General features: G+C 35.1%; 1 protein-coding gene across 1 annotated transcript in view; it reads right to left on the bottom strand.

Annotated features, from left to right (window-relative positions):
- Nucleotides 1-910: 910 nt before the first annotated feature.
- LCA5 (lebercilin LCA5) overlaps nt 911-26691 on the bottom strand; it is a 60843-nt gene continuing 35062 nt past the window's right edge. Inside the window, exons 4-8 of the mRNA XM_007167965.2 lie at nt 10182-10319; nt 9147-9243; nt 8295-8437; nt 5597-5729; nt 911-3674 (exon numbers count right to left, since the gene is read on the bottom strand). Coding sequence (XP_007168027.2) covers nt 2812-3674; nt 5597-5729; nt 8295-8437; nt 9147-9243; nt 10182-10319 — 1374 coding nt within the window. The 3' untranslated portion in view covers nt 911-2811. The remainder of the gene's footprint in view (nt 3675-5596; nt 5730-8294; nt 8438-9146; nt 9244-10181; nt 10320-26691) is intronic.

Raw genomic sequence — 26691 nt, 5'->3', positions numbered from 1 at the left:
AATGTATCAGGCACTCTGCCAAACATTAACCTAAGTATTTAATTTACTCCTCATAGCCACCCTAGGAAGCATTATAGAAGACCAGTAATTGCTAAGTAGCCCAAGGACACCCAGGGAGTGGATGGAAGGGCAGGAACGCAGCCGGGCTTGCTGTGCTCTGGGTCCACACTGATGGAGAGGCAGGGTCTTACCCTCCTGGCACCTCACACAGTGCCACGCGCCCCCCCAGGGAGCACTCAACAAACAGGCAATGAATGAATGCATGACATGCTCTTCTTTGCTCAAAAAACAAAACAAAAAAACACTTTCAAGTGATACGAAAGGGGACTTTAATGTGAAAGGGGCATTTATTGTGTAGAGAGGAAAAAGCTTTAAAAGCGGATCCTTTCTTGACAATTTATGGTAACTTCTTTAATCCTAAAAAATCCACACTGTCACTGTAATACCAATTTCCCATCCCCTTTTCACCAGGCCGACTTGCAGGCTCTACCCAAGTTAACACCCAGCCAGGGACAGAAGTTTAGTATGTCTGAAAGTGAGGTGGGGATGAGGGTCAGAAAACCAGTGAGTCAGCCCTGAAGTGTTTATTTTATGATTCAACCGAGTCTTCCTTACCCCCACCTTTTAATATTATAAGCAATATATGCCATTATGACAGCTATTAAGGGTGAAAGAATTCATTAAGACTATAATTATCTGATAAGACTAAGCATACTGTCTAAGCCGACTTAGAGCAGATTCATCTACTTCAACTAAAAATACTGAATAGGAAAATAAAAAAGGTGAACAATGAAATAAAAACCCTGCAGATCCTATTTCCACTATATATTTCCCAAGTGACCTAAGGAAGGTATCATTCAAACAAAGAGTCATAGTGTGTTTTAAATTTTTATTAATTAGAGTTCTGAGTGCAAATAAATTTAACTTGACATTTAGAAAAAAAAGTTATTCACTAAGGTTTGTTCATAAAGAAAAACTTGTTCTCTACAATCTCCCATTTTAATGCTTAACACCATAATGCTTCTAAGTCTATAAACTTAATTTTAGGTTTAATTTAATAATTCTGCCTTATTGCATCTGGTTAAAAAGACTAGAAAACATCAGGTAGAAAAAAGCAAGAGACTAATTAAAATGACCTGAATATAAAACTTTACTAAAGGACTTTTTACAAAAGCCTTTAGAACAAAAAAAACCCTAAAAATTAGAATACTTTTGGCTGAAAAATTAGCAGCTATGAACAAAATTAACATTACATAATATCTTATCAAGAACTGCATTACAATAATATTGTGGTTTACATATATTAGAATGATTTACAATATACTAAATGCTTATTGATATCAGTCATAGAAAACTCTTTATTAAAAAATTTTTAATATAGTTTAGCACTTTTGAGAGATTCAGTTCCCAGTAAATAACAGGAACACAATTTAGAAGATGCTAGGTGGTAACATCTTTTAATTAGAGACCTAACCAGGTCAGTCTTGTCAAATAATTATGAAATTATATTCAATAATAAGCATTTATAAGAACTCAAGATAAAACAGTAGCTCTAGTCCCCTCATCAGTATGTATGCTTGGCATGAGAAATCATACTATGAGCAAATATGTAGTAAATGCTTGAAAACAACAGTTCACTTTAGAAAAAGTGCCAATCAACATTTATTTATTCTTCCCCTGATGCACTATTTCCACCACTCTTCATCTGAACTGTGTTTTCTCCTTGGTTGGTGGTGTATTACTGCTGCTTAAAGACCAATCATGCCCAGCATAATCCAAGGTCATCAACTCCTTTGCAGCTGAAGTGAGCTACAAACAGCAAAAGACCAAACACTTTTCAACAGAAAATCAACCACCCTCCTCAGCAAGGCAGGAGCCCCATTTCTAAAGCAATTTTAACCAAGGTTGCTTTAAAATTAGCCCTGTAAGTCCAATAGTATCACACTATCGTTGTCTCTTTGGTTTGACAGTAAGTTCAAATCTTAAAAGTACCTATTAAAATTTCCTAGTTACGTTACTCTGGAAACCTAATTGAGTTGAAAATCTTGCTATTTTGGGATGAAATTTCTTCTATTCCGTGTATTTGGTATGAACTCTCACATCTAGTCACTGAGATATAAAAAGCGTAGGAGATCGAGAAAACGAATTACTGATTACACTGCACCCAAGCCTCTGGGAGCCATGAGAGGGAACTGTCCACGCAAACAGACAAACATCTTCTCAGTTCAACCTGATGTATTAGCACAGTCGTAGGGAAGTGATTTAACGAGACTCTGTAATTGGGAAATCAGTAGCATTTAACTGTGGTTACATCCAGAGGAATGGCAAGTCCCCATGTTGTCACGGTTCCACTTAAGAGAGTACCTCAGCCTTGCCACACTTCCCAACAGAGCCCCTCACTCTCCATTTCCATTCGACAATCAGCGGGAAGACTGTACTTAGCTCAGAGAGGAGAGGGCCAAAAATAAATAATAAATAAATAAATAGGGATAAAAGAGAAAATGCATACGTACACCAATGGAGTAAAACTCCCCACTGAGCTGATTCAGAGGTAAAACCTATTTGTAAAAAGAAAGTAAGAAAGATGATGCATCTCTATTTTTGGTTTCAGTCAAAAGAGCATGCTTCATTCTTGGCAAACTAGCTATGCGGTGTGATATGATCTACTTTTTATTTCCGCTGTATTTATACTTTAAAAACTACTGCTTAATAAGGACTTCTTAATATTTATTAAAAAGTCTATGTTTATAATAAATACTGTATTAAAACATTTTAATATTTACAATTGGAAAACATATATACTCTAGTCAGTCATCTCAGTGCTACTTCTTCAATTTCATCTTCTACAGAGTCAACTGCTTTTACTGCCGGTTTATTGTTTGCATGTTTTAATTGGTGTCTATTTGGATTAAAACTTCTTCCTTCACTGAAGAAAAAGTCGTCATCGTCATCATATTCCCTACCCCTGCTGCTTTTATCCCCAGGGAGAAAATTTAGAGGGTCAAAGTCTCCATTGGTGGCAGCCAGAGAATTTGGGTCACTGCTTTTAGAGGAAACGCTGCTGCCGCCACTGGCACCAAATAGCTGTTCCATCAGATTAGCTTTCTTCGCTTTTCTTGTAATTAAATCTACACTGTCTTTACTAAATTCCTCTATATTGTTTCTTTGGAAATCCAAAAGGCTACTTTTTTGGCTAACTGGATTTGACTTCCCTAATGTTTTCGCAAATGAAGGCACATAGCTACCAAATGCAAGCTCATCTGGAGAGGCTGGTTTTCTAATATCGCCCGGATTCTGACCATCTCCTTTTGTATTGAAAAGACTGGTATCTTGCAAATGATGCCCATTAAATAATCTCTCTGAGGATTCAAAGAATGTGTGTGTTTTGGGGTTTCTCTCTGGGGAGCGCAGTTTTGATTCCAAATCAGGAAGCAATGGCAGAGAAGGATATTTTAGATTCCGAGAACCTTGGAGTTCTCTGCTGATTTCATTCAGTTTAGCAAGTAGCATTTCTCTCTTTAGCCTTTCTTCTTCCTCTTCTTCCAATTTATCAGTATTCTGAATTTGGTACGTTTCCATCTGGTATCTTCCAGTTTCCAACACTGGCTTTTCTTCTCTCTCCAACAAAGATGTCTTTTCCTTTTGCTTTTTAGCAAGTTCTTCTCTTTCCCGCTCTGTAGAAAATCAAAGTTTAAAAATGGGATTTTATAGTAGTCAGTATTTTCAAATAAGAAAACTCAACTCTCATCTTTTACAAAACAATAGCTTTATCTAATTTCTGTATGATCAGTACAGTGAGGGTGGACACCATAAATTTCATTTTTATAACTTGATATTCAGGGTTTCAAAAAATAATATATACTTAATATATATTTAAGATTCACAATTAATTATAGAAAAGATTTTGTTCTTCAAGTTAGGGGTGAGGAAGAAGGTTCTCTGCCTATTTTTTATACCTAATAGTGTGCTGTACACTGAATGGAGGATGGTGGGATGGGTGGAGCAAAGAATTTTATTTTAAATTTAAAAATAAATTGAACCTTTGGATGTCATACCCTGAGAAGGACACAACATCACTTATGTAGTGTTCTGACAGAAGATGCAATAACCTGAATTTAATTAACAGAAAACTTCAGATAAACCCCAAACAAGAAACATTTTACTAAAAAAATGGGTCGGTGTTCATGAAAAATGTTAATCTCACAAAATATTTTTAAAAGGCTGAGAAGCTGTTTTAGATGAAAGGAGACTGAAGAGATATGAGAACTAAGTGCAATTCATGATCACATCCTAAAGGGAAGAAAATGCTATAAAGGACAATACTGTGTCAACTGACAAAACTGTACTGTGGACGGCAGATTGGAGAAATGTGTTGTATCAAAGTTAGATTTCCTGAAGTTAAACTATACTGGAATGATAGAAGAGAATGTCCCCATTTTGGAGAAATACGTATGAAAGTATTTCAGGATACGGGATATGGGCGTGAAGTATACAACTTACTCTTACGTGGTTCTCTGGCTATTATTGCCACTTTGCTATAATTCTGAAAGGATTTCTAAATGAAAACACTACAAATATTAACACATGCAAGAACACGACGCGTTTGGTAGCCTTAGTAAATGGTACACATTCTCACTGGTAATCAGATCATTCCACACAGACTCCGGGGAGGAAAAATCAGTCAGAAATGACAAAGAGAAGTGATAGTCTTCTGTTACTTTATTCCTTCTCCTGGTTCCTAGACAGAACTGACCATAATACCTATTTTCTACTCTATAGTTTAACATGTGCAAGCATCTTCCTTTGTGGTTTAGCCAACAGTGATATAAATGTGGCTTCTATTTCAGCTGTTAGATTGTTTTAAATGCACACAAAAAAATATACATACTCTAAGCAACAATTAGGTCATGATTTTTTGTTAACTTTAAGGGAAAAACAGTATTTCTCTGTAAGCAGCTAATACATAATTAATAAAATACATGCAAAGGATTAGAGTCTGGGATCCTTCTCGCTTATACCTTTTAAGACTTTTTATCCAAATGGAAATGAATTTATTCCTGAACTTCATTTCCAGTATCTGAAACTATGTGAATTGGTTCACTAAACTTCCACATTAATGGCTGAATATGTTAAAGATTTATTTTATATATTAAAACCAAAGAAAAATTATAGGAATATATTCAAGGCCTCACAATTCATTGATTTTAATGTTTGGGCTGGTCTACAGACTAGATAGTCTCAAGGTCAAGCCAATGAACAGGGTTGTCTTTCAGGTATCTCTTCATCAAGCTTTAGTTAATACACAAATCATTTTTTTCCCCTTTCAACTGAATTCTACTTCATCTGAACTTTCTGAAGGTAACTTCTTTCTATCCCCTAATCCCAAATAGCAACTGACTTACAGTCTTCATTCTTTTTCTTTCCTTAGTAACTTCATTCAAATGTTTGTGACACTTGATAGACTCCCCCCACCACTGTACCAACCTTTTCTTGTTCTGTATAACCAATTCACTGTTCAGCTGGAAGATATTAGGGGATATTAACCCTTTCTTTTCCAAGGGATGCTGACTTATCACTTGCTTAAACTCTTTCTTACCATCCTCCAGCTTCTCAGCCTCCTGTTTCACAGCATGGAGTCCTTGATCTTTAACAAATTTGTTTTCTCTTTCCACAATTGGGTTTAGAATCCCTGCTTCTTCATGATCATCTCTCTCTTGAGATTCCAGATCCTATTATACATTTTTTTTTAAATGCAAGTTCACATGCAGGAAAAGGGGGAAAAAACAATTTAAATATCATAGATTTATCTCCCATTAAGCACAATCCCAACTGTTAAAAATTAAAGCAAATTTTCCATTTCTAAAGCAGCAAGCTACAAGTTACCACCTTTGAAAGATTTTCAAAAGCACACAAGATTATTTCTTACTTTAGTTAAAATTTTTAAAGAGGCATTTGGAAAACGTATCAGAACCAATATAATGGAAGCAAAGCCAATACCCTACATAAAATTCTGAAGAGACAAGTATCAGAAGTATCCTTACTAGGCTTCCTCGGTGGCACAGTGGTTAAGAATCCACCAGCCAATGCAGGGGACACGGGTTTGAGCCCTGGTCTGGGAGGATCTCACATGACGCGGAGCAACTAGGTCCGTGCGCCACAGCTACTGAGCCTGCGCTCTAGAGCCCACGAGCCACAACTACTGAAGCCCACGCACCTAGAGCCCGTGCTCCGCAACAAGACACTGCAATGAGAAGCCTGCGACCGCAACAAAGAGTAGCCCCCGCTAGCCACAACTAGAGAAAGCCCGCACGCAGCAACGAAGACCCAACACAGCCAAAAATATATAAAATAAATGTTTATTAAAAAAAAAAAAAGAGGTATCCTTACTTTGCACATTTCACAACAAAATCTGATGAATTCAGTTAACCAATAAAGGCTATTCATCAACTATTAAAGGCCAAGTGATATGGTGTTGAGCTGTAACACCGGCAGTGACAATGGCATAGAATCTTTCAAGTTTATACTATGCCCAAGGTCTCCAATTAATAAATCTTGTAATATTTAAATCAAATAAAAATGTAAACTTAAAATTTATTGTTTCTTATGGTCCCTTTCACGCGTGTGTGTAATTTTTCTTAATAAAAGTAAAATTTATTACTAGTGCATCTGTAGAGAATTGTCCCCTAGCATCCATTGTCCCCTTCTTCCTTTTTGTTACAGAAGCCCTGAAGTTTCAGCAGAGCACGGGGCTGCCTGACTGGAAACCACATTTGCTAGCCTCCCCTGCAGCCAGACAGGACCAGTGGCATGTGAGTGGAAGTATGTACCCAACTTCTGATCACATTTATAAAAACAAAAGCTGCTTGCCCTCCACTTCCTCATTCCTCCTTCTCCCAGGTATGATAAGACAATTGCAACCACACAGATGCGGTTACACGCTTTATGATGGAAAAACAATAAGACAGAGAATGGCTACCATGGAACAAACGTGTCTACCTATCCCGGACTACCCACTGACCTTCAGTTTATTACAAGAGAAAGAATCTTATCTCTTGCTTGAGCCACTGTATTCTGGGTCTCTTTCCAATAGCAACAGCCTGCACTTTTACTAACAGAGCTCCCATTTGCTGGGACCCCTTAAAGTGACAGGATTAGTCTTAAGAGCTTTATAAGCTTCGTGATTAGTTATTACCACAACCCTGAAGGGTAACCCACCCTTGTTTTATAGATTAGGAAACTGAGGCTCCAACAAGTCACACAAGTCACTAAAATGTTAGAACTGTCATTTAATTAAAACGCAGTGCTAACTCCAGGGCTATATCCTCTTTCACTATATCAGGTTGCTGCTGCTGCTTCTGCTGAACCTTATAAAGGGCAAATTTTTTTACCCTTCTAAAATTAAGAATTACTTTGCTATTCCACACTTTACCTTTTCAAAAAGAAAAAAAAATTAACATGATCTAGTCTCAAGGATTTGTAAATATAGGAGGAAACACACTTAGCAGATACAGCTAACTTATCTAAATTGTAAAACAAAAACAAAATAAAGGAAAAAAAAACAAAACAAAACTAGAGTACACACAGGAATCAATTCAGTCCACACACAGGAAGAGATCTCAGGATCCCTGGGATACTTACAAGTAGTATCAAAAATATAGCATTATATGAAATATGCAGGATCCCTCGTATATTGTTTTCCTTAGAGTTTCAACTGTAAACACTAAAGATAAAACCCTATTAGAGAAAAGGACCTTCCAATACTCAACATAAGTCCTTTTAAATGAAGATGCAACACAGACCTCCTGAATTCCACTCTAATTTGAATGCTATAAAGTCAGATTCCACTGCAATTACTTTGCTCGACATTCAGCTAAACTATAAAATTCTCTTACACAGGAGGCCAAAAAAATTAAATGTGGTCAAATTCTAACAAATCATTTGAAAGCTACTATAACTTGCTATTAAACATAAACGCCAGAAGGATTTTTAGAGACTATCTGGTAAGAGACATAAAAGGTAAGACACTTAGAAAATTTTCTTTTCTTCTTCCTCCAACCTAGAAAGTACAATTGACATTTCTGAAGCATCTGAAAGATGCAGTGTTAACTAAGAGTCAATCCAAAGGAGTTTAGTAAAATGCACATATGTTATCTCTTTCCCTGTAAAAGGCTAGTTGCATATTTATACAGCTATGGCACTAGCTTCATTGCTGAAATTTTTAAATGTTTGATATTGTGCATTTAGGAATAACTTCAAACCTAGAATTTAGTACCTAATCATATTGCTAAACTCACCAAAGAAAGACGTTCAGGTTCTTTCCATTTGTTTTCATAACACATAACTGTTTGTGGTGTTATAGGATATTCCTCCAGCTCGAAGTCTTCACTGGTTTGTACTTCTTTTGTACACTGGTTTGTAAAATCACTCTGGCATGCAGCTACCATGAAAATTATAAAAGAATTTTTCTAATCGTATTGAACAGTGCTAAGATATATGGAATTCAACTGGTATATGTTCACCCTCTAAATGAGAAAATGCATGTTTCTCAGCTCCATGACTACTCACTATTACTGTTTTTATTTCTAGGATTTACTGGCAATTTTGTCATTTGAGGACAACTCTGAGGGATGAATCTATTAAACTTTTACAAAGTTTATGTTTTCAACTTTTTGCAAACCAGAGAAGAAGGAAATTACACTTTTGTTTTTTAAAAAAGTAAGAATATGCATAAAAATACCAAAGTATTTATGAGTGAAATGAAATGACAGTTGGGATTTGCTTTAAAATACTCTAGAAAAAAAGTAGAAAAAATAGGTGAAATAAAATTAATAAAATGTATAACTGTTAAAGGTGGTAATACATGAATAAAGGTTTATCATACTATAATCTCCTGTGTAGCGTATGCTTATGATTTTTCATAGAAGTTTAGAAAAATAAGTTATCATAAGAAAAAAAAATTAATTATGTAAAATATAACTGTAATGACCTCAAGGGAAAAAACTGAGAAAGTGAAAGGATTTCTGAAAAGTACCTATAAGGAAATTTATTTCAATAAAGTTCTTTCCCCTCATCTTCCTTCTACTTCAAAATTAATTTATTTTATTATTAATAACTACAATGGTTTTCAACAATAATAACTACTATACCATTTTTTCTTGATGTAATTTCTTTTTCTTTCTTTGGAGAAGACTTTGGCAGACGATTAGAATATATGTTTTTTATGTCCAGTTCTCTCTCCTTTTCCTGAAAACAAACCCAACACAATTAAGAATGTAGAGTCTCAGTTTAAAATAAAACAAAAATCCTCATCTTTTCAACTGGTATTTTCCTCACCAAACTGGAATATACCTAAGTTCAGCTTCCCTTTGTAACTATCAACTACAGAAAGGAATGTCTTTAGGACATTTAGGTTACGGTAGAGCAATGATTCTCCATTAAAGGTCCAATATGCACTAGCAGTCACGAAAATCAGAATAAGGCAAAATTCATTTTCTACCCACTCCTACACGATACAGTAATGTCTTCAACTGACTTCCAGGCTTAGCCACACAAAGAATTTAATTAGCATCTCTCAAACGTGGATTCCAAATTAATGTCAAGTTAAAAATTAGACCTTTTTTTAAAACACAAGTGTTCTTCACCATTTTGCGGCTATGGCTTTCTCTGAGAATTTGATTAACAAAATGAAAATTCTATGCAAGATAATGCATAAACACTTCATGTTGCACAAAATTTCAACCCATCAATGACCTCTGGATAGAATTAAGAACACCTACTTTAACAGAATTAATTAATTCTAATGCTTCCTCTAAACACTGTGAAAAGGAAGGGCATTATATGGAACAACTTTAAAAATAATCAATCATCGGGTTATCTGAGGAAGAACACTGAATTATTCAACCATGCAACACAGAAAAACTCTAGTTCCCATAACTTTCTTGCAGGATTTTATAACTTTTTTCAGTTATAGCATTCCTATTAGTGTATCTAATGTCTCATTTTTGGTTATAGAGATTATATTAACAAATATTTTCTTTATAAGTGCCAAAGAAAATATCAGAATTTTGTAAATGATATTGTACCAAAGTTCCGAACATAAATGATAACAGTGTTTTAAAATAGAGTTTTCATCTAATATATAACATAGGGAGAAATGATGCCATTTAAAATCAAATGCTTACCTTTAATTTGTGATATAGTTGTTGTAGCTCCTTTTGAAGAACTTTATTTTCATCATGAGCCTCATATGCCCTTTTCCTTTCAGCAAGCAACTGTCGCTGGAAACTGTTAGTACTTAGCTCAAGGTTTCTTGATAGTTCCTATGATATGTGTATAAATACATTAAAAAATAGTACTTAAAAAATAATTCAACAGTAAAATACTGCACTTAGTGTCAAAATGACATTTTTAGTGCTACTAAACAAGGCATACAAATCAGGTTGGGCTTAGTGTTCATAAACATACAATAAAACGGAACATAGATGTACCAACAATTTAGTAAGATACTTAGCCTATTATTCCTCTCTTTGTTTTCCACAACGATTTGCAGATAAATTCTTAAGCAGTTGCATCAAGAGTACATGGATAGTCATTTAAGTTGGGAGCAAAAGACAGCCAAAGGATGTGATGAGAAGCACCGGCGTTTGGGAATCATTGTTTGGGCAAATAGAAACTGAGGCAGCTGTGTAAAATTACACAGCACTATTCAAGGTGCAGAGATCATCATCCCAGTTTTTACTTATTTCAGCTCTAAAGACACATAGGATCAAAGTGAAAGGATGGAAGATGTTATTTTAAGCAAACAGAAACCAAAAGAAGGTGGGCATAGTCATACTTAGATAAAATAGACTTCAAGGCAAAAAGGGTAACAAAAGACAAAGAAGGTCATTATCTAATGATAAAGTGGTCAACACGTAAAGAAGACAACAATCATAACACATACACTCCTGGGACTTCCCTGGTGGTCCAGTGGGTAAGACTCTGCACTCCCAATGCAGGGGGCCCTGGTTCAATCCCTGGTCAGGGAACTAGATCCCACATGCATGCCACAGCTAAGAGTCTTCATGCCACAACTAAGAAGTCCTTATGCCACAAGTAAAAGATTGCACATGCTGCAACTAAGACCCAGCACAGAAAAAATAATAAATAAATATTTTTTAAAAAAACACATACACTCCCAACACCCAAGCACCAAAACATATTAAACAAATACTGATAGATCTTAAGGGAGAAACTGACAATACAATAATAGTAGGGGACTTCAATACCACACTATCAGCAATGGAAAGACTGTCCAGATAGAAAATCAGCAAGGAAATGTTGGAAGCACACTTTAAAACAAATGGACTAACAGACATATATAGAACACTACATCCAACAGCAGCAGAATACACATTCTTCTCAAGTGCACATGGAACAGTCCCCAAGATTGATCATACTGACCACAAAACAAATCTTAGCAAATTTAAGAAGAATAAAATCATACCAACTATCTTTTCTGACCACAATGGTATGAAAATAGAAATCAACAACCAGAGGAAAGTGAAAAGATTTATAAATATGTGGAAATTAAACAACACACTTCTAAACAACCATTAGGTCAAAACAGAAATCAAAAGGGAAATTTAAAAATTATCTCAAAACAAATAAAAATGGAAATACAACATACCACATCGTGTGCGATGCAGTAAAAGCTGAAAGTTTAGAGCCTTAATGCATATATTAAGAAATTAGAAAGATCTCAAATAAACAACCTAACTTTACACTTCAAGAACTCGAACAAGTTAAGCCCAAAGTTAGCAGAAGGAAGGAAATAATAAAGATCAGAGTGGAAATAAATGAAGTAGAGACCAGAAAAACAATAGAAAGGATCAATGAAACTAAGAGCTGGTTCTTTGAAAAGATAAACAAAATTGACAAACCTTTACTTGCACTAAGGAAAAAAGAGAGAATTAGAAGTGAAAGAGGAGACATTACAGCTGAACTACAGAAATGCACTGAATCATAAGCAACTAGTATGAAAGATTATATGCCAAAAAGCTACGTAACCTAGAAGAAATGGATACATTTTTAGAAACATACAACCTACCAAGACTGAATCAGGAAGAAACAGAAAATCTGAACAGACTAATGAGTAATGAGATTGAATCACTAATCAAAAAACTCCCAACATGGAGGAGAAAAGATCAAGATAGTGGAGTACGGGGACGTGGAGCTCACCTCCCCCCATGAACACATCAAAAATACACCTACAGGTGGAACAATTCTCACTGAAAACTAACTGGAAACTGGAAAAAGGACTGTACAACCAAGGCTGTAAGGAAGATACACAGGTAATCACACAGGAATGGAAGAAAAGCGATTGGGTAGGGACCTGTGCTCCTGGGAGGGAACTCAGAGAAAATAAGAAATTGCAAAAGTGGATACCCACCCTGGGGAGTGAGTGGGTCAAGCCACAGACTGGGTGTCCCAGTCCTGGGGTCCGATGTGGAGGAGACAAGCCTCCTGGACTGCTTGGACAGACAGAAAGGCTGGAGAAGCCTGGACTCTACTCATGAGGCGTGAGCACTGGCCTGCCTCTGACGCAGGGTGAAGAGAGGTCTGCTCTAGCAGCTGCCGGATTTCCCACAACCATGCCACTCTGGGCCCCACTGTACCACACCTCAACACCTCCCTACCCCATAAACACAGAGAAACCATTCAGGCTCCCCTCCCCTGTGGAGCACAGTGGAGGCTGGGAACAGCAATCAGCTGTGAGGGGAAAAGGGGTCTTGCCTCTGAGGAGAGGTCTGGGTGGTTGCTGGGTTTCCCACAACCACCTCACCGTGCACCCCAGCCAAAGCCAAGTGAATGCTCTGGCTCTACTCAGTCTGTGCCACAGTGTGGCACTGGATGTGGGACAGCCACGACCAGGGAAAAGACTCTACCATGGGTTGCACCTGAAGAAGCCACAGACACCTACACAAGCAGTGCGTTGAACCTCTGTATGTGAAAGGCCCCACTTGCTTCAGCACTCCCTACTCTGGGGCAAAAGTCTTGGTGCTGGGAGAGAGAAAAACACACACTTAAAGGGAACAGAGGCAGCTTGAGCCTGACACAAAGGGCTTCTGCTTCAGCAACTTGGGATCAGACCCCGCCCCTGACAGAGAGGTGACAGCCACTGAACAGAGAGAAAGTCCCGTCTCACACCAGGAGCCAACTCTAGTCCCTCCATCCCCAGTCACACCCCACTACCAAGGTAAGAGCTGCCAGCACAACATCAGGAAAGATGTGACTGGCATCCACATCAAATCCAGCCCTCCCATCAAAGGCACTGGGCATGTGCAGTCTGCATAGGGACACTCCCAAATAAGAACACCCCTTCAAGACCACAAAAGATCACTGCTTCACCTTAGTTCATAGAAGCAGAGAAAAGCAAAATTAAAAGGCAGAGGAACTATTCTCAATTCAAAGAACAAGAAAAAAACCCTGAACAAATAATGAAATGGAAATAAACAACTTAACAGATAAGTAATTCAAAACATTGGTAATAAAAAGCTTAACTGAATTAGGTAAAAGAATTGATCTAAACACTGAACATTTTAACAAGGAATTAGAAACAAAAAATAAAAAAACACCCAATCAGAAATGAAGAATTCAACAGCTGAAATAAAAAACACACTAAAAGGAATGAATAGCAGGTTAAGTAATATGGAAAAATGCATAACTGACCTGGAAGATATAATCATGGAAATCACCAAATCAGAACAGCAGAGAGAAAAACACGTTTTATAAAGTGAAAGCAATCTAAGAGATCTCTCCAATAACATTAAGTGTTCCAACATTTGCTTTATAGGGGTTCCAGAAGGAGAGAGAGAGAAGGGGATCAAAAATAGATTTGAAGAAATTATGGTTGAAAACTTCCCAAACCTGAAGGAGGAAACAGATATCCAGATACAGGAAGCAGAGAGGGTTCCAAACAAGATGAACCCAAACAGACCCGCACCAGGACATACAATTAAAATGGCAAAAGTTAAAGAGAATTCTAAAGGCAGCAAGAGAAAAACAAAGTGTCATATATAAAGGAATCCCCATAAAGCTATCAGCTGATTTCTCTGCAGAAACTTTGCAGGCCAAAAGCGAGAGGCATGATATATTCAAAATCCTGAAAAGGAAAAACCTGCAACCTATGATACTCTACCCAGCAAGATTATCATTTAGAATAGGAGAGATAAAGAACTTCTCAGACAAGCAAAAACTAAAAGAATTCAGCATACTAAACCTACCCTAAAAGAAATGTTGAAGGGTCTTCTCTAAATTGAAAAGAGGTAAGAATCTGTAGGAAAGGGAAAATCCCAGTAGGAAAGTCAAATACACAGTAAGGATTGAAGATCACTTAAATAAGCCAGTATGTAGATTAAAAGACAAAAAAAGTATAAAAGCAACTATAACTAAAATAAACAGTTAAGGAACAAGCAGGAAGATGTAGAATATGATATCAAATACACAAAATGTGGGTTACGGAGGTAAAAAATGTAGATCTTTTAGAATGTGTTTGAATTTAAATGACTACCAGTTTAAAACAAGTAGATATAATTATGAGTCAACTTATATGAACCCCATGGTAACCACAACTGGAAAACAAGTAATAAAATGGCAATAAGTATGTACCTATTAATAATTACTTTAAATGTCAATGGACTAAATGCTCAGATCAAAAGACATAAGGTGGCTGACTGGATTTAAATTTTTTTTTTAATTTTACTTATTTATTTATGGCTGTGTTGGGTCTTCGTTTCTGTGCGAGGGCTTTCTCTAGTTGTGGCAAGCGGGGGCCACTCTTCATCGTGGTGTGCAGGCCTCTCATTATCACGGCCTCTCGTTGCGGAGCACAGGCTCCAGACGTGCAGGCTCAGTAATTGTGGCTCACGGGCCCAGTTGCTCCGCGGCATGTGGGATCTTCCCAGACCAGGGCTCGAACCCGTGTCCCCCTGCATTGGCAGGCGGATTCTCAACCACTGCGCCACCAGAGAAGTCCCCGCTGACTGGATTTAAAAAAAAAAAAACAAGACCCTTGAATATGCTGCCTACAAGAGACTCACTTCAGGGGTAAAGACACACACAGTGTGAGTGGATGGAAAAAGATGTTTCATGCAAACAAAAATGACAAAGTGTGGGTAGCAATACTCAGACAAAATCATATCAGACTTTAAAATAAAGACTACAATGAAAGACAAAGAAGGCCTTATACAGTGATAAAGGGATCAATACAAGAGGGTATTACACTTGTTAACACAAACACACCCAATACAAGAGCACCTAAACATATAATGCGAATACAGACATAAAGGGAGAAATTGACAACCATACAACAATAGTATGAGATGTTAACACTCCACTGACATCAATGGACAGATCAAGACAGAAAATCAATAAGGCACAGAGGCCTTAAATGACACAACAGACCAGTTAGACTTAATTGATATCTACATGAGACTACATGCAAAAAAAGCAGAATACACATTCATATCAAGCACACATGGAACGTTCTCCAGTACAGATAACATACAAAGTCACAAAACAAGCCTCAACAAATTTAAGAGGACAGAAATAATTTCAAGCATCTTTTCCAACCACAGCAACATAAAACTAGAAAATCAACTATAGAAAGAAAAGTGGATAAAGAACAAACGTGGAGATTAAACAACATATTACTAAAAAAACTATGGTCACTGATGAAATCAAAGAGGAAATAAGAAAATACCTCAAGACAAATGAAAATGAAAACACAACTTTCCAAAATCTATGAGATGCAGCAAAAGCAATTCTAAGAGGGAAGTTCATAGCGATACAGGACTTCCTCAACAGCAAGAAAAGTCTCAAACAACCTAACCTACCACCTTAAAGAATTAGAAAAAGAGCAAAGCCCAAAGTCAGGAGGAAGGAAATAATAAAAATCAGAGGAAATAAAGATTTAAAAAAAGTAGAAAAAGATCAATGAAACCAAGAGCTGCTTTTTTTTAAAGATAAACAAAATTGATAAATGTTTAGCCAGGCTCACCAAGAGGAAAAGGGAGAGGACCCAAATGAACAAAATAAGAAATGAAAGATGATAAATAACAACCAATACCACAGAGATACAAAAAATCTTAAGAGAACACTATGAACAGTTATATGCCAACAAACTGGACAATCTAGAGGAAATGGACAAACTTCTAGAAACATACAGCCTGCCAAGACTGAGTCAAGCAGTTTTTTTGTAATAAAAAAAAAACCCCCAGCAAACAAAAGTCCAGGACCAGATGGCTTTATGGGGAAATTCTACCAAGCATTTAAAGAACTTATATCTATCCTTCTCAAACCATTCCAAAAAACTGAAGAGGAGATAACACTGCCATATTTATTCTACAAGGCCACCATTATCCTGATGCCAAAACCAAAACAAGACACTACAATAAAAGAAAGTTACAGGCCAATATCTTTGATGAATATAGATGCAAAAATCCTCAGGCAAAGTACTCGCAAACTGAATCCAGCAATATGTAAAAAGGATTATACACCATGATCAAGTTGGATCTATTCCAGGGTCACAAGGATGGTTCAATATTCGAAATCAATCAATGTGAACACCACATTAACAAAAGGAGAGATAAAAATCATATAATCATCTCAAAAGACACACTCAAAAAGCATTAGATAAAATTCTACATGCATTCATGATAATAACTCTCAACATAATAATGGCCATTTATGACAAACCCAGAGCCAGCATACTCAATAGTGTAAAGCTGAAAGCCTTTCCACTAAATTCAGGAAGAAGACAAGGATGCCCACTCACACCACTTCTATTTAACATAGTACTAGAAGTTCTAGCCACAGCAATCAGACAAGAGAAAGAAATAAAAGGCATCCAAATTGGAAGAGAAGAAGTAAAACTGCCACTATTTGCAGATGACATGATACATTACATAGAAAACCCTGAAGTCTCCACCCCAGAACTATTAGAATAAATGAATTCAGCAAAGTTGTAGGATACAATATCCGTATACAAAAATATGTTGCGTTTCTATACACTAATAATAAACTATCAAAAAGAGAAAGTAAAAAAAAAAATCCTGCTTAAAATTGCATCAAAAATAATAAAATACCTAATAATGAACTTAACCAAAAAGGTGAAAGACCTACACTCTGAAAACTATAAAACACGAATTGAAGATAAAAGAAGAAATGGAAAGATATCCCATACTCTTGGATTGGAATAATTAATATTGTTAAAATGGCCATACTACCCAAAGCAATCTACAGATTTAATGCAATCCATGACATTTTTCACAGAACTAGAACAAGTAATCCTAAAATTCATATGGAACCACGAAAGACCCCAAATTGCCAAAGTAATCTTGAGAAAAAAAGAACAAAGCTGGAGGTACTACCCTACGAGATTTCAGATTATATTACAAAGCTACAGTAATCAAAACAGCATGGTACTGGCACAGAAACAGACACATAAATCAATGGAACAGAATAGAGAGCCCAGAACTAAACCCATGCACCTATGGTCAATTAATCTATGACAAAGGAGGCAAGAATATAAGGAGAAAAGACGGTCTCTTCAATAAGTTGTGCTGAGAAAACTGGAAAGCTACCTGTAAAATAATGAGATTAAAACATTTCCTTACAACATATACAAAAATAAACTCAAATGGATTAAAGATCTAAATGTAAGACCTGAAATCACAAAACTCCTAGAAGAGAACATAGGTGGAAGCCTCTTTTACATAAATCCTAGCAATATTTTTTTGGATCTGTCTCCTACGGTAAAAGAAATAAAAGCAAGAGTAAACAAATGAGACGTAATTAAACTTAAAAGTTTCAAACTTAAATCCCATTCCATAGGTTGTCTTTTCATTTCAACAGAAATGAAACAAGCAAAACCAAACAAACAATCCGATCAAAAAATGGGAAGAATACCTGAACAGACATTTTCCTAAAAAAGACATACAGATGGCCAACAGGCACATGAAGAGATGCTCAACATCATTAATTACTGGAGAAATGCAAATCAAAACCAAAATAAGATATTGCCTCACACTTCTCAGAATAGCTATCATCAAAAAGAATACAAATAATAAATGTTGGCAAGGATGTGGAGAAAAGAGAACCCTTGGTGGGAATGTAACTTGGTGCAGCCACTATGGAAACCAGTATGGAGTTTCCTCAAAAAACTAAAAACAGAACTACCACATGATCCAGCAATTCCACTCCTGGGTATATGTCCATAAACAAAACTAAAACACTAATTTAAAAAGATACATGCACCCAATGTTCATAGCAACACTTTTTACAATAGTCAAGACATGGAAACAACCCAAGTGCCCATCAACAGATGAATGGATAAAGAAGAAGTGGTATGTATGTATGTATGTGTGTATGTGTGTGTGTGTGTGTGTGTGTGTGTGTATACATGCACACACATAATGGAATATTCCTGTCATAAAAAAGAATGAAATTCTTCCAACTGCAGCCACGTGAATGGACCTAGAGGATATTATGCTCAGTGAAAGAAGTCAGACAAAGAAAGACAAATACTGTATGATACCACTTATATGTGGAATCTAAAAAACAACATAAATGAATGTATATGCAAAACAGAAACAAACTCACAGATCTAGAAAGCAAATTAGTGGTTACCAAAGGGGAAATGGAAGGGGAGAGGGGCAAATTAGGGGTACGGGATTAAGAGATATAACCTACCATGTGTAAAATAGACAACCAACAAGGACATATTATATAGCATAGAGAATTATAGCCATTATCTTGTAACAACTTTTAATGGAATGTAAACTGTAAAAATACTAAATTACTATCCTGTACACCTGAAACTAATATAATATTGTAAATCAACCATATTTCAATTTTAAAAATTTAAATTAAAAAAAAAAAACCAAAAAACCTCCCAACACAGAAAACTCCATGACTACACAGTTTCATTGGAGAATTCTACCAAACATTTAAAGAATTAACACCAATCCTCCTCAAACTGTTCCAAAATATTGAGGAGAACAGAACACTTCTGAACTCGGAAATTCTAAGAAGCCAGCATTACCTTGATACCAAAATCAGGTAAGGATACTACACAAAAAAAGAGAAAACTATAGACCAATATCCCTCATGAATATAGATGCAAAAATTCTCAACGAAATATTAGCAAACTGAATTCAAGAACACATTAAAAGGATTACACACCATGGCTTAGCGAGATTTATCCCTGGGATGCAAAGATGCAAATACAAAGATGCAAATATATCACATCAATAAAATGAAAACTAAAATTCATGTGATCATCTCAAAAGATGCAGATAAAGTATTTGACAAAATACAATATCCTTTTATGATTAAAACCCTTAACAGATTGGGCATAGAGAGAATGCATCTCAACATAGTAAAAGACATATACAACAAGCCCACAGCTAACAATATACTCAGTGGAGAAAAACTGAAAGCATTTCCTTTAAATCAGGAACAAGAGACAAGGATGTACACTCTCACCCCTACTATTCAATACAGTACTGGAAGTCCTAGCTAGAGCAATTAGGCAAGACAAAGAAATAAAAGGCTTCCAAATCAAAAAGGAAGAAAACAAAACTGTCACTATCTCCTGATAATACAATCATTTATATAGAAGACCCCAAAGAGTCGATCAAAAAACTGTTGGATCTAATTAATGATTTCAGTAAAATGGTAGGATATAAAATCAATATACAGAAGTCAATTGTGTTCCTTTACACTAAAAATGAAGCAACTGAAAAAGAAATAAAGAAAACTATTCCATTCATAATAGCATCAAAAACAATAAAATACTCAGGAATAAATTTAACAAAGGATGTGAAAGATCTGTACAATGAAAACTACAAGATTTTGCTGAAATAAACCAAAGAATACACAAACAAATGGAAAGACATAACATATTCATAGATGAGAAGAATTAATATTGTTAAAATGGCTATACTACCCAAAGCCATCTACAAATTCAATGCAACCCCCATCAAAATACCAAAGACATTCTTCACAGAAATAGAAGAGACAATCCTAAAATGTATGTACAACCACAAAAGAATCCAAATAGGCAAAGCAATCCTGAGAAAAAAGTACAAAGCCAGAGATATCACACTTCCTGATTTCAAACTATACTACAAAGCCAAAGTAATAAAAATGGTATGGTACTGGCACAAAAATAGATACCAAGATCAATGGAACAGAATAGAGAGCCCAGAATTAAGTCCCAGCATATACGGTCAACTAATATTTGACAAGAGAGCCAAGAACACACAATGGGGAAAGGATAGTGTTTTGAACAAATGGTGCTGGGAAAACTGGAAAAAAGACATGCAGAACAATGAAGCTGGACCTTTATCTTACACTGCTCACAAAAATTAAACTGAAATGGACTAACGACTTAAATATAAGACCTGATACCATAAAACTCCTAGAAGAAAATGCAGAGAAGAAGCTCATTGTTCTTAATCTTGGCAATGATTTTTTGCACATGACATCAAAAGCGCAAACAACAAAAGCAAGAAATCAACAAATAGAACTACGTTAAATTCAAAAGCTTCTGAAGAGCAAAAGGAACAATTTACAAATTGAATAGACAACATACAGGATGAGAGAAAATTTTGGCAAACCATATATCGGATAAGAGGCCAATATCCAAAATATATAAAAAACTCAGTCAACTCACTAACAAAAATACAAGCAATCCAATTTTTAAAATGGGCAGAAGAACTAAATAGACATTTTTCTAAAGAAGGCATCAAAATGGCCAACAGGCACATGGAAAGACGATCAATAAGGGAAATACAAATCAAAACCACAGTAATATATCACCTCTCACCTGTTAGAATGGCTCTCAAGAAGGCAAGAGACAACAGGTGCTGGCAAGAATGTGATGAAAAGAGAACCCTTATACACTGTTGGTGGGAATGTAAACTGGTCCAACCACTATGGAAAATGATAGGGAGGATCCTCAAAAATTTAAAAATAGACCTACCATACAACCCAACAATTCCACTTCTAGGTATATACCCAAAGGAAATAAAAACAGGATTTTCATGAAATACATGCACTCCAATGTTTATCACAGCATAATTCACAATAACCAAGATGTGGAAACAATCCAAAGGTCCATCAGTGGATGAATGGATAAAAAGATGTGAATATATATACACATAACAAAATTTTTTTAGCCATGAAAAAGGAGGATATCCTGCCATTTGTGACAACATGGATGGACCTTGAGCACAATATAGTAAGCAAGATAACTGAGACAGAGAAAGACAAGTACTGCACAATATCACTTATATGTGGAATCTAAAGAAGTCAAACCTGTAAAAAGAGAGTATAAAATGGTGGTTACCAGAGGATGAGGGCTGGGGGGATAACTGATGGTGTTTAAGGGTACAAACTTGTAACGAGGAGTAAATAAGCCATAGAGGTCTAATACACCATATAATGAATGTAGACAATAATACTGCACTATAATTATGTAACACTGATGAACGTCACTACAATGACAGTCATATTACAATATTTAAGTGTATCAGAGTAACACACTATACACCTTAAATTTATTTAAATTTATTATACAATGTTACATGTCAAATTTATTCAATTAAAAAATTTTCTTTTAAATAACTTAAGTTATCAAGATACCATTTCTAACATCTGGATGAAAAAATGCCTTTTATTGATATAATTATAAAATTTTACTACAAATGTAATAAGTGTTTACTTTAAAATATTATAAAATCACAAAGAATAGAAAATTTTAAAAAGTGACAGTCTATCACTCTGTGATAATCACTGCCACCATTTTGGTGTGTATAATTTGAGACTTTTATACATTTTTCTCAGTAAATAATATCATAAATGCCTTTCTATGTCAATAAACACACTAATACCACAAAAATTTTTAATGAGATAACATTCTGTTTTACAGATTATCAAAATTTATTTAATCATATTCTGCTGCTCAACATTTGAGTACTTCCAATTTTTCCTATGGTGAACATCCTATTACACATACATTTAAGCTTATTTTTTATCATTTCCTCAGGGTAAATGTTAAGAAATTAAGTTTCTGGGTTGATAGACATTTATACAATTTTAACACTTTTCAAAAGCATTACCAAAATGCCTGCTGGAAAGATTTTAACGGTTTACATTCTCTTCAAAAGTCTACTAGCCTTGGGCTTCCCTGGTGGCGCAGTGGTTGAGAATCTGCCTGCTAATGCAGGGGACACGGGTTCGAGCCCTGGTCTGGGAAGATCCCACATGCCACGGAGCAGCTGGGCCCGTGAGCCACAACTACTGAGCCTGCGCGTCTGGAGCCTGTGCCCCGCAACGGGAGGGGCCGCAATAGTGAAAGGCCCGCGCACCGCGATGAAGAGTGGTCCCCACACCGCGATGAAGAGTGGCCCCCACTTGCCGCAACTAGAGAAAGCCCTCGCACGAACCGAAGACCCAACACAGCCAAAAATAAATAAATAAATAAATAAAGTAGCTATAAAAAAATTAAAAAGTCTCATACATATATTTAAAAAAAAAAAAAAAAGTCTACTAGCCTTTATTTTACTATATTCTTGAAATAACTGGATATTGAAATTTTGAAATCTATTGGACTAGCCAAAAAGGATATTAATATTTTAATTTGTATTTCTTGGATTAATACTGAAGTTAATTTTTATGTTTATTGGCCATCCACAGTCTTTATAAACTTTTTATATAGTGTAATAGGAATTTAAAAGATAATGACACAATGGGGGAAAAAACAATATTGAAAAACAAAACAAAAAGGCTAAGAATTTTCCAGAAAGAAAAATATAAAAAGAAGATATAAAAAGATATAAAAAGAGAGATAGAGCCAGAAAAACCATCACGATAAAGACTGGATCAGGAAAGAATCATCAATGGATGTTAAATTTTGATGCGGAATAAGATATATAAATTCCAAGTGGCTCACCACAGACAGCTTATTGGTTTCACTGAAGGGGAAAAATAGTAACTGTATATATGGTGTACAAATCAAGCAATACATTGGTAAGGTGATCAAAATTAACATCAACAGTAAAGGACAGGTGAAGATCATGTACCTCCAGCTATGATATCTTAAGAAGGAAATTACATCACCTATTCAGTATTCTAGCCAAGAATACAAAAACCTCAGTCTAATAACAATAAAACATCAGAGAACTGCAAATTAAGAACATTCTATTAAATGAAAAGGGATGGGGTACCATATTCTTCAAAAATGTGAATGTCGTAAAAAAGACAACAAAAGTATGAGGAAATGTTCCAGACTAATGAAGGCTAAAGACATCTAGACAACCAACACACTACTTGACTCTAGATTGGACCTTGTACTAAAGGAGTAAAGTGGCATAAAAGACATTATTAAGTCAATTGAAAAAACTATATTGTGGAGAGATTCAAGAAAATTATTTTACAAATGTAAATTTATATCATAATTATACTGTGTTTATACAAGGGCATATCCCTATTCTTAGGAAATAAAACCAATGTATTTAGGGGTAAAAAGCATGATGTGTGGAACTTTCCCTCAAATAGTTTTTTAAAAATTTACATATGTACATGTATGTGTTCACATATGACAGACAGCATTGGTACATAAGACAAATGGGGTAACATGTTAACAAAAGGTGAATCTGCGTAAAGAGTATGAGAGTGTTGTTAGAACTACATATATATTTGCAACTCTCTGTAACCTTAAAATTATTCCCATATAAAAAGTTTATTTAAATAAGTGTACCCTTAGATATTTGGAGGCAAAACAGGAAACCGCTATACTTAAAGAAAAAATGTTAAAAGCTACTGGAGTTAAAAAAAAAAAAAATCAAGTTCTAAGTGATAATAACTGTCAACCTAAACTCCAAGACCCAGTAAAATTATCATTCAAGAGTGAAGATAAATTATGTATAAAGATTGGAAAATTTTACCCCTCAGAAGCCCTCACTGAGAGAATGACCAAAAGATAAGAAAGACAATGAACCCTGAAGGAAAGGTGCAGTAATGAGCAACGGTGATATGCAAGTAACAATGGTGAGCAAAGAAACTAATGGTAAATCTCATAAGCATGGTTAAAAAATTGAGGAGTTTCAAAATAAGGTAAATTAAAACAGACAATAATAATGTGGAAGACGACATGAGAAGAGACTGGAGAAAGTGTTCTACTGTCCTGAGAGAATTTGAAAAAAATATAGATATTAATTGCTTCAGATTTCCTTAATTCAAGTACACATATCTTAAAAATTCAAGGCTAAACTCTAAAAGAATAGTAGTAGAATCTGTCATTCTGAAATCAATGGAAAGTCAGGGTAAAGGGTTAAGAGGCAGGAAGTAAAAAAAAGCAGCAGAAAGAAAAATGATAATTTTGTTTTTAAAGATAACCCACATAGATCTAACTATCTCAGTAATCCCAACAAACGTAAATAAATAATTTTGTGGAATGAGATAGTCTTATGTTGGATTCTTTTTAAAAATGAATTTAGTCAAATATTGTACAAGCACAGAGATAAAACATTAACACACAAAAAGATGAAAATAAAAGAAAAAATATATTAGGTAAAAAAAAAAAAAAAAAAGTAGTGTAGATTAAATAGGCTTTAAGACAAAAAGCATTATTAGGGAGAGATAGGAATTTTTATTCAACATTGAAAAAAAAATCACCAGAAAGGCAAAACAACCCTGAACATGTTTTAGTTTCAATTCTGAACCTATAAATAACACAGCTTCCAAACATGCTATGTTTTTTGGCAAGCTTTATCAAGAAAAAGAAGAGGTACATATTAACTACATTAGGAATAAAAATGGGGTATGTAACTACAGAAGTGACAGAAATTTAAACATCATAAATACTATGAAAAACCTAATGCCAACAAATACAAAATCTGAGATAAAATGAATAATTTTCCAGAAAAATATAAATTATTAAAACTAAAAATATAAGATCTGAATCAATCTACAAATGAAGTGAATAAGTAGAAAAAATTTAAAAAAACAAACTAACAAGCACTAGGATCCAGGTTTCAGAAGTGATAATCTACCAAATTTTAAGACAGAGATATTCCCTATCTTTTATAATCTCTGAAAGAGAACAGAAAGAAGAAAAAACTCTCCAAGTCATTCCCTGTGAGAACTTTTATAATCTTGATGCCAAAAGTGGATAAGGACAGCTTGAAAAAAATACATCATAGACCATTCTTATATATGCATATTGCTGCAAAAATCCCAAATATTAGCAAAAGGAATTCAGCAATGTACAAAAATTACATCACAAGAAGCACTTCTCTCAAAAAAGCAAAGTGTAAGAGTAGTGTAACAGTAAAAATATATAAATGTAATTTTCCATGTTAATTAAATGAGAAAAAAATACTTGATCACTTTAATAGACGTAAAAAAAAGGCATACGAACATTTGACAAAATTCTCCACTATCTGTGATTTAAAACAAAAATCTTAGCAAGCTAGTAATAGAAAAGCTAGTAATTCTTCATCTATAATACATATTATACACATACACAGAAAAGATCAAGAAGGATATACACTAAAATGCTAAAACTGATGATATCTGGGTGTAAGAATGTTTTTATTTTTCTCAAGTTTTTAAAAATGTATACGTGCTACTTATATAAAATAAAAGGACAATTTCTAAAAATACATTTAACTGTAAAAAGTCAAATAGGAAGAAGATATATCAACTTCAGAATAGTTACTTCTGAAGAGGGAGAGTAGAAGAGAGACGTTTTGGAGAAAGTGTACGGGGGGAACTTCAAAGTAACATCTTATTTTTAAAAACATGACCTAAAGCAAAATTAACAAAATATCAAGTAGGTAGATGAATGTTTTAAATATTATTCTCTTTTTTATATGTTCAAAATATTTCATAAGAAAAAAATTAAAAGCGCTTTAAGAAATTAAAGATATGGAATAGAAAAAGAAAAATCTTTGGCTGGAAGGACTATGGGTGTTTTTCCCCTACTTCACTGTAAGTCTAAAAATGTCTTTAACAAACATTTTTATAATACAAAAAAAAAAGTTAAATAACTGATTTTTTTCCAAAAGGAAAGAGCACAGAATTCTAAATCTTTAAAAGAGAGAAATAAAGGTTTACATAATTTAATTTTTGCAAGCAAACCCAAAGGATAACTGAACTTACCTTCACTTATTTTTTATTAATTAATAGAGCAATATATACTTAAATAACAATACTCCATTTGTTAAAACAGGTCTATAAATGTCAGTTGTTTTATTCATTGCTCAGTGTTACTGTAACTCAATTCTGAAGGCTTAGACCCTTGTATAAGCAAGGAACCTATAGCTGTGGTCCCCAACCTTTTTGGTACCAGGGACCGGTTTCGTGGAAGACAGTTTTTCCATGGACTGGGTGGGGACGGCTCAGGCGGTGATGTGAGCGATGGAGAGCAATGGCGAGTGGCAGATGAAGCTTCGCTCACTTGCTCGTCTGCCATTCACCTCCTGCTGTGCAGTCCAGTTTCTAACGGGGGGTGGGGGGAACCCCTGCCATATAGGAACAGTTTTTACACTCCTAGTAGGTGGTCATGCAGCCTCTGTACAAATACCTGTGGTGGCAGAAAAGCTCAATAATACAAAGGGTACTGATTTCATTGTCATTGGA

The sequence above is a fragment of the Balaenoptera acutorostrata genome, chromosome 14 (assembly GCF_949987535.1).
Source record: "Balaenoptera acutorostrata chromosome 14, mBalAcu1.1, whole genome shotgun sequence".
Classification (NCBI taxonomy): Eukaryota; Metazoa; Chordata; class Mammalia; order Artiodactyla; family Balaenopteridae; genus Balaenoptera; species Balaenoptera acutorostrata.
Note: the sequence above shows the minus strand (reverse complement) of the source record. Positions and strands in the feature narration are given on the sequence as shown.